This window comes from the organism of the source record quoted next, unplaced genomic scaffold, assembly GCF_019419815.1.
Source record: "Pyrus x bretschneideri cultivar Hongxiangsu unplaced genomic scaffold, Pyrus_bretschneideri_v1 Contig6, whole genome shotgun sequence".
Lineage (NCBI taxonomy): Eukaryota > Viridiplantae > Streptophyta > Magnoliopsida > Rosales > Rosaceae > Pyrus > Pyrus x bretschneideri.
In genome coordinates, this window is record NW_025999798.1 from 9,392,458 (window position 1) to 9,402,182 (window position 9,725).

At 37.1% G+C, this 9,725-nt stretch overlaps 1 protein-coding gene across 1 annotated transcript; it reads right to left on the reverse strand.

The window, feature by feature from the left end:
- Window positions 1-5,806: 5,806 nt before the first annotated feature.
- LOC103955625 (probable serine incorporator) lies at window positions 5,807-8,485 on the reverse strand. The gene is made up of 6 exons (XM_009367524.3): window positions 8,166-8,485; window positions 7,349-7,585; window positions 7,036-7,147; window positions 6,779-6,953; window positions 6,449-6,686; window positions 5,807-6,308 (listed from the first exon to the last, which is right to left on the reverse strand). Exons 1-6 carry the CDS (start codon window positions 8,338-8,340, stop codon window positions 6,010-6,012), a joined length of 1,236 nt encoding a protein of 411 aa, XP_009365799.2. The 5' UTR covers window positions 8,341-8,485; the 3' UTR covers window positions 5,807-6,009.
- Window positions 8,486-9,725: the final 1,240 nt, after the last annotated feature.

Consider the following 9,725-nt stretch of genomic DNA (forward strand, 5'->3'; position numbering starts at 1 on the left):
CGAGTATGGCGTGAAATGATTCCTACTTTTTTATAATTAATTTCCTAAGTATCAATCCGGGGTAATTGGTTTAAAATTTTTGTTTAAAGCAAGAGTTTATGGAATGCTTACCTAATTAAAACAAGACAAGTTACAAATCCTGGATGTTAAATGATTGACAAATCTTTCTAACATGTTTGCTTAACTGAAATGAAAAGAAAAAAAAAATCGAAGAATTTACGAGAAGTAAGAAAAAATAATCAAATCCAATGATTCTCTCTAGTTTAAGCAAGAGAAGCTCAACTCTAGTAAAAACCAAAACCATAACAAAAAAAGCGGGAGTAGGTTGTGACAGTGTTTGACCAATATTACGCCATCCGTCCGTATAATCAATATCGTTAAATAGACAGAATTTTAAACAGTTGAATGGTTCTAGAATTCAAGAGATTTTTCTGAACATTACTATTGATTCTAATCGAAGTAGTTTTCATGTTTGATAAGGTTGCAGTGCCTTGAATACTACCCTTTGGTTTTTTCTTCTTGAACTCTAAGGCACATGTTGGATTCTATGCAAAAGTTGGCGATTCGATAAGGATAGTTTGAATAAAGGGTTAAAGGTTGTAAGTACATGGCATGTGGGATAAGACTCGAAATGACTGGTCCGGAGAGAGCGTTCTGTGCGAATTACATGTGGTGAGAGTTGGATTGGCATGCAAAAATTTGCAGACATGGGATGATACTTCAAGAATCAAACTTTGACTTGGTTATCAAAAGTGAGTGCGCAAGGTTAAAATTTTTTTTAACTCAACACACAAATATCCTGCGCACATCTCGTGAAATTCTGATATTATGAGAAATCACTTAGGCGACCGATGAGCATCTTTAGTTTGGGGTAGTAGCATTACTTCAAATTTGGCTGGTCAGTGAGGAGTCATTAGTCTTCTCATTGAAATAGGTCATCTCATCAACCTTCCCGACAAAGTGAGATATTACTAGGTTGCTTGAGTGTGCGATACATTAAAAACTGAACTTCATTGATGGTGAGTTGGCACACCTGCATTCACTAAAAAGACGTAGTTAACTCTTAGTTACTCAATCTACTCACCGCATAAACTTAGTAATTTTTAGAGTCAACAAACACGAAATTCATCGATCTCACCTCGTGCTCGTCAATGATGCAGCCACGAAAGTCTTGATTTTCTTCTCGCGGATCCATCGCAGCTAATGGAGGAGAAGAAAAGAGGTCCTTCATATTTCCACGGCATACCATCCCCCAAATCAAACAAACAGATGCCGTTACCTGCCTAATTTGATTTGAAATTATGGCTATATTTTCACGTGAGACTCACATGTGTTTATCTAACAATAAAAAATAAAAAAAATGAAAGTGATTTGAACTTCAATTGTTAACGGAGCTTATCACGAGAGTTTAATTAACAAATTTTTCATTACAAAAGTCACATAAAAAGTGATTTGGTACCACAAAAATAACGAAAAAAAAAAATAGTCATATGTATTATATAGTATTAGAATTTTAGTTGACTCACATGCATTAGTTTGTTGTATGTAGTTAGTATAATTTCATTCTCATAGCCACTTCAAATTTCAAATACATCATATCTTGATATATAAAAAATATTAAACAATAAAACCGCCTTCGTACCTTCGAGGTTACTTAAAAAAACCTAAAGAAAATTAAAATTGGATTTAGATCCAAATGTTTCAATTTTTTTATTTTGCATCGAAAGACAGAAATTTATTGAATTTATTTGGTCTGAATCAAAATATTCAGTTTCTTTATTTGGTTGAATCAGAATATTTAATTGTACACTTTCCCTTGTCGTCCAAGGAAAGGAAACAAAAGTTGATTGACTTTCCTCCCCTAGCCTACTTCATTAGGGTTTAGGACTCTGAACGCACACTACACACACAAGGCACGTTCCGAAAGAGATGTGAGCGGTTCAATTCCCTCTTTGGAAGTACTTATGCCAGCTTTCGTCAGCAGAGTTACTCTCCATTCAACCGTGTAAAACAGGATTTCGTATACTATTAATTCTGATAATTTTGTGACTTTTTAAAGCTACACATGAAAAGCTTTACGGTTAATAATAAGTAATCCAATCTTCCTGACATCTTTTAGTTTCATCTCGGTAAAACAAGGAATATGTCAATGCGGTGGACCCCAAATAGTTGACTTGGGCCTAAAGAAGGGAAGGCAGGCATGATTCTTCTTCTGAGCCACTTTTACACAAAAAGAAAAAAAAAAAGAAAAAAAAAAGAAAAGAAAAGGAGCTGAAAATGTTGTATAAGTGTCTATTGCCTTCCACTCTTTTTGCCACAAGTACAAGAACAAGAAAGATTGTGACTTACTTATTCAGGGATAGCTCTATAAAGAAAAGGTTCTAGTTCGATCCACTATACTCCTATCAGCAGGATCCGTCAGTGACCCTGTGTGTCACGCCGTTTCCTCAGTACATATTAATGGAAGAAGATAGTGAGTTTTGATCAGTCGGTGAGACGGAGTACAATGGTGGAAATAATGACGAGTTGTTATGGTTTACAATTTCATGACTCAACAGAAGGAAATCTTAAGACCTAAAGAACCCGACAAGGTCGGAATATACGTATGCTGTATCATAGCCTATGCCTTAAGCTGTCTTGGCCACGCTCGAGCGCTTGTTAATTTTGGCATCTTGTTTGTACCCAAAATTACAATATCAGCCCATGCAATCAAGGTCGTAGAGTGAGCATAGCTTTACACCGTTGGATGGACAAGTGAAGATATTATTATGGTTTTTATCATAATAATTATCTTTTAATATAATTTATCTTCACATTTTCTTTATACAGGATAAATGAGATTCAAGTTATCTCCAATGGGAAGCAATAACAACAGAGTTCAAATTAACTTAGGTTTACTGGCAGTGGACGTGTAGATTGAAACAACTTGGAGTAGGAGATGAGCACGTGGGATTTGGAAAGGGATCCTTTTTAGGATCCCTTCCACCAAATCCATAAAATCCATCAATCTGGGCTCTTAAAATTTGATCAAACGACTAAAGTTATTATAACTTTCAAAGAGGGCCCTTGTTTTTAGCAGTTGAATCAAATTTCAGGGGCCCGAATTGGTGGATTTAGTGAATTTGGTGGAAGGGATCCGGAGAGGATCCCTTTCGGTGGGATTTGATGATCACCTGAAGGAAAATAATGGTCTTGGATAATGATGAGATAAGAAACCTAGGTAGGCTAGGCATTTTTGCATGGTGATGGATGCTGTCAGATGAGTTTGAAGTGACAAGAAAATGAGGATCTTCTCCGAATTCTCTTTGTGAGAATTTAGGAAATCCTCCAATCACATCCATTCATCATACATCGTGCATTAGTAATTTTAAATAAAAAAAATTTACAATAATTTCTAACCACACGATATGCGATAAACTGAAATGATTAGAAAATTCTCGAAATCCTCACAAAAAGGATCGGAAGAGGATCCTCATTCATGATAAGAATTGATGATGGGGTCACAATGCATGCCATGTGAAAGGATATTTGAGATTTCAAGGTCCTCTTGTAAAAGTCTATGGGCATAAGGAGACTAGGGAGATTTTTGCCAAAATATGTTAAAAGATAATATTAGTTATTTTGACATTGTCTTTTGGAGTATATTCGGAAAAGGTCTCTATTGGATTGGTGATCAAGGAGACTCGGCTATAAATACAAAGCTGCAAACAATGTGAAACACTCTTCAAATCAATACACAAAACTGTCATGCGTAAACTCTCACTCTACGTGAAACCTTTTAAACATCTTGAGATTTTTATTTTATTTTTTTTACGCCAACATATCTTCAGTTTGGATAAACAGCACTGCTTCGCGACTGACTAGTTATCTATCTAAGTCTCGGTCAGCGAGGATTCCTTGAGTCCTTGTTGGAAAAGGTCATCTCATTAGCTTTCTCAACAAAGTAAGGCGTTACAAGGTTACGACATCTCATTAGCATTCTAGACAAAGTGAGGTGTTACCAAGTTACGACATTTGTCACATTGAAAGCCGAATTTGATATTGAACTTCGCAGAACTAGCAACCTTGTCTTCAAGTGTAACGACCCGAAATTTCTAATTTGGAAGCAAATTACTTAGGCCTAAATTCATTTTCTTAGCAAATTTCACTAAAAGATTAATCTCAGGTATTTTATTATGGCTGCATCTAACCTTCTCGTTAGACTGCCTACGTACCCCATGAAGGGATCAAGCCATTTGTAGTTCACAAATTCAATTTCTAATTCATTTCCGAAAATCATTTAAGTGACTAACAATCACTAACTAGGTTCAACAAGTGAATCACACCAAATGCATATAAAAAATGGTTTCAGAATATCAAAATTTGCTTTAAAAGACAGCATCAGCTCACTGGCCACAAGTCGTTTCACGCGCCACCGTGATTGACAGTTGGCCGTCCCGACTCATTGGAAAATTTCAACTATTTCTAAAAATTTTCAAAAATTACAGAAATGAAAATCTCAAAGAGTAGAGCAAACTTTATACTTGCGGCCAAGTCCAATTTGGCTTGGAAAAGCTTCAATTCCGCTCACTCCCGTCGGAAAACCCTAGCATAGGTGTTTGTGAATTCGCCACCTCCGGTGCTCTGCCGCCCCTACAACTAATTGGGCTTTGTTCTAGGCCTCATGGGGAGTCTAATGGTCATGGTAATTGGTGGAAATAGCTTTAGGATTTTAGGATTTTTCGCACAACCCGTTGCACCCACCAACGGTTCTCCACCCGTTTACAACAATTTTTCTTCTAAATCGAGGGTGGAAAAGGTAGAGGAACGGGCTAGATGATGTTTGGGAGTGGTGGTTGTTGGGTTTTATGGTTCCAAATTAGGATGATGCAAAGAATTAGGTTTGTGTTACCTATTTGGTTTTGGTGTCCTATTTGGGTTTGGATTTTGACTTCTTAGTTGGTTTCCTTGGTGGAGAGATTTTGTTAATTACCTATTTGATTAGGATTTGTATTTACTTCCTATTAGGATTCTTATTGTAACCTAAGTCCTATGCACTATAAATAGGACCTTAGGGTTAGTGTATTTTGTGTGCCTCACTATGCCTTAGAGAGTTTTCTCTAATTGGGTTTTGGGGTGGAGGTCATCGTTTAGAATCATGAGTGCGTGGCAAACATGTGGCTCATTCGTGTGGCAATTTGATGAGAGTCAATTTGTGAGTTTGTGAGTTAGAGAGCAATTTGGGAGAATCTTCTCCATTTGTTTGAGTTCTCTACTCGTTTGGTTTAGGGTTTGTAATTTGTGGGATTTGGATTGTAAGAGTTTAAACACTCTTTTGTAATGTGTTTGTTTAGTGAAATTCCTTGTCGTGCTTCTCTCGTGGATTTAAGCTTTACGCCGAACCACGTAAATCTCTTGTGTTAGTTTGAGATTGTTTGTTTTAGTTTTCACCTACAACGTTGATATTGGTACTTTGTTAAAATTCGCTTTCGTTTGCGCATAAAAGTACAAGAAGTAGTATCAGAGCCTAGTTTCGGCTTGAGCTTTGCTTGGCAGTCACGATAAATCTATTGGGCTTTGCTTGGCAGTCACTCATGGGCTTGGGGATGGGGACAGCCACCTGGAGACCTTTTGATCCAGTAAAAACAACAGCAGCAGCAGCAGTTGGTGCTTCCTCGGCTCCATATGGGTCGTATCTAAATAATCCAACTTCTTTTCTTTTTCACTTGATCGTCAACACATAACTCCACATGAAATGATGTAATCATCTTAAATATATACTTATTTACCTAAACAACTTTTAAATTTATTCCAATTTTTGTTCAAATGTGCAAAAAACATGCCTTAAATCCTGAAATTTCTATCACACATCGATCGATATTGAGCCGAGCTCAAGTTTACTGCAGACTCCCAACCATGACTATTTCTAAAAGATAATAAGGTAATTACATGATTAAATTTATACTCCACAGGCAAACAACAAAAATATTGACAGTTTTTGAAACCTCAGAAACAAAGTGAAGGAGGTACCTAGAACTCACGATCAGGGAAAAGTATAGGAGCAATGAGGGACCAAACATATAGTGCAGCAGTAACCCATTCTGTGCAGATTCTGACCCAAACTGATGTCCAGCCAACGTCAATGAGATCTGAGCTCTCCAATGAGCTGGTCCAACCCGAAAGCAGCATGGCTGAATACATGCTAGCCAAGGCAAATATCAGGTGGAAAAACGTATAGGAATAACTAACAGGTTTCGCTTCTTTGTCATTTTTCTCTTTCGCTTCCTCCAACTCTTTGCCATCAAGAAGAGGTGTCCTTTCAGCTGCACCTGTGCCACAACATTCAACAAGTTTGGAAGAACTTAAATATGTTATGAACAAGAAGCATGACAGTAGCTTTCATGAATTGTAAATTCATCTTTTATTACTTTTGACTGAATATAAAGGATTGCAAAGATCGATTGAGTACCTCCCCTGGGTGAAGATGGTGGTGATAGAAAATTTGTTGATGATCCAGCACGAAGGGCAGAGTACAAAACTGAAAGAACAGTCGTTGCCATCCCAAGAAGGAGGGTACTCAGGGAGACTGCTTTGGAATGGTGAAGACCATTGCAAACATAGCCACGAGGTTCACTGGAAAGAGCTGTGTAGCACACATAAGCACTATAAACAGATATCACCGAAGCAGGGAGGAGGCTGCCATTCACCTGTTTGAGATTTCCAGGCAAAATCATCATGTAGGTAATTTTCAATAAAAACCTGATTGACAAACGAATGAAGTTTACCCTTTTATCCTTACCTTCGGGTGTAACGCAATAACTGCAAATCCAAATGCAAGAATCATTGTCATGACAATGAAGAAGATATTGAGGCCACAATCTTCACCAGAAGGGTTGAACCAAATGAACAGAACGCCTGAGAACGCAAATGCTGCAAGGTAGCATACAATTGATACGACAAGCAATGCAATATACCTGAAACATACACATCCATAGAATGAGAGAACTCAAATTAAACAAGTGAAGGGGAAATTAATGTATTTCTACTTAAACCAACCATTTTTGCTCATCTTTTTCCACCCATGCATCATTCCATGAGTGAGTACAGTCTAATAATATAATGACTTGAACCAGTAAAAATAAGCCTGCCCCAAATTTTGATACAACACCTGCAAGGCCAGCAAAAAGAATAAAGTTTTACGACTAAAGCAGAGAAATGGTGGGAAGACAATCATTCTTGAGAATCAGATTCATGACTGGCCCACGAACAAACTAGGACGGGCTTGAAACATTCTTTATTGCACCAGGTTAATGAAATGAAGCAGAAAATGCTAACAGCTCAAACTGAATTCTTTCAAGAAAAAACTAACCATAGATTGTAATGACAATGTCTGGCATGAAAAACATGAGAACGACAAGCAAAAGCCATACCACCATCTTGGCAATCCATCCACCATGATGCCAGGAATCTCGTCTGTCATTTTGGTCCTTTACTCCAATCATTATAAGCGCAAATGCTGCGAAAAACAAGAAATTCCCCATGCTCACACGAAGAACTGCTTCTGTTTGATACCACTCCTTGGTGTGAGTCTCAGAAGAGCTTATCCCTGTAAAGACGAAAACAAAAGGATATCAAAAATCAAATCCACAACCGTCCAAAACAATACTTTGAGAAGTTAAACAAGCTTCCTGCAGAATCTCAGTTATACACTCACTAGTCAATAAAACCATCCATAAACAAAATTAGGCTGAATTCCTATTATAGCAATTCCAATTTTGTATGGTCATGATAGAAGTATTAAAAATGCAATTACGCAACCGAATTTCCAATTCTTAATCTAATTCAACCCAAAACGTCAAGACAATTACATAATTTACATATTTCGTATAAATTCATGATCGTAGAAGGTGATAATAACCCATCATTTCTTTACATTTGGGGCAATCAACTGCAAAATCCAAGAACTTGACAGTAACTACAACATGCAATTATGCATCCCACTACTAATCTATAAAAAAAAAAAAAAAAAAAAAAAAAAAAAAAAAAAAAAACCCAGTTCATAAATTCAGAGTCGAATTCAATTCCAACACTCCAACACAAAACTGCAAAATCTGACGATTTCTCACATACCCAATTAAATTCCGCTCCAAGAACGAAAAGGGTTGTTGGAAAAACGGAAAACTCACATGGGATTTTCTCCAAGAGAGGAGCTCCAACTTCTCTGAGAATCCAAGACACGATCAGGGAAAGCCCGAAGAGGCCGCAGTAAGCAAGCCTAGCCGATTTGCTGGAAATCCCAGAGGCCACAGAGCCGCACAGGCCGCAGGTGGAAGCGGCGCAGCAAGACAAGCAGCACGACATCTCTCTGTACCGGCGTTGTTGATTATTCCGGGAAATTCGCAATCACAGGGAAGGAAGGAAGGCGTTGAAATGTTGGTGTGGGAGGAGTGACCGGTAGCTGAGAGCTCCGTTGTTTTGTATTTTTGCGTCGACGTTGAATCTCGTACTTGCGCACGTAATTTGAAAGGTGAATTTACCATTTACCATTTACCACGGTGGAAGAAAGGTGAATTAGTGGAGTTGATTATAATTTACGTAGATTAATGAACCCTTCTGTTTTCCTCGTTTCATTTGGGCTGACAAGCCTGATTCTGCTTTTGTTTGCCCAAACTTGGTTTAGTCCAGGCCCAAAGAAAGGTAGGTGGTTTTTATTTATTTATTATTTTTGTTAGTACAAATGATATTGTGTACTAATTTCTTTTAGAGAACTTTAACGATAAGCTTTCGGTACTGTTCATTTTAATGAAAAATCACATTTTTACACTAAAAAGTCAATCTTGGTGCTATTTACTTTACCCTTTATTTTGTCCTTATCGTTAAAACTCAAAGTTTTCAAACCCTTTTCATTAGTGTTCCTTTTATTTTAATTGGATAGAGAATGGTTTGTAGCCGAGATAGAGTGACCTAAAGAGAAAGGCCCTAACCACTAGTGCAATCCACCACTTGCAAAAGAATGTGATTTTCACACACCATATTTAGAGTCTCACACATTTCTTGTTTATTTTAGATGAATCAAACAAAATCAATAAACAAAATTAAACGGGAGTGTGCAATATAACCATATCATTCATTTGTGTTATAACATGTATATTTATTCATTTATACTATATTTGTAGTCTCTGATATAAAAAAATTAAAAAAAAGAAAAGGTTAAATTATAACACATAACTTAATAGCATTCCATGTCGATATGTCTATCGTGCTAAAAAAAAAACTTCTCTTCCTTTTCCATCCCTCCTTTTGTGTAACGTGGACTCTGGCATGGTCGACCACTGGTGAACCAATCTCCCACTTCTATGGTTCTATCAGTCCATTAGATAGGTGGTATAGATGATGGTTGATTAAGATGGTACTCAAGACCCTATACCTCACAGATGTAAAAATATTTATAATCTATTTAGTGAATGCCAAATACGACTAAGTAAGATGATTTTTGTGAATAACTCAAGTAAAATCTAAAAGCTTAATAATTACGTCCAAAAACTAGTACGAATCTGTACTATGAACAAACTTATACTGTTAAGCAGCCTGAATCACTTGGAAAAGCACTTCAGACGAGCAAATGAGCTTCTCCGACTAGTATAGCAGCTTGATTCTGAATAAAAACACTTCAGTTGGGATATACAAGGTTCGAATCCACATCTTGGTTAATAATTTCGCAGACCAAATGCGCTTCGAGGTTAGAA

Excerpts from the sequence above, each read along its gene's own strand:
- LOC103955625 (XM_009367524.3), bottom strand. The coding sequence starts at position 8,340 with ATGTCGTGCTGCTTGTCTTGCTGCGCCGCTTCCACCTGCGGCCTGTGC. Across the intron at positions 6,954-7,035 it reads GAAAAAGATGAGCAAAAATG|GTATATTGCATTGCTTGTCG; the intron begins GTTGGTTTAAGT and ends TGTATGTTTCAG. Across the intron at positions 6,309-6,448 it reads ACCATCTTCACCCAGGGGAG|GTGCAGCTGAAAGGACACCT; the intron begins GTACTCAATCGA and ends GTTGTGGCACAG.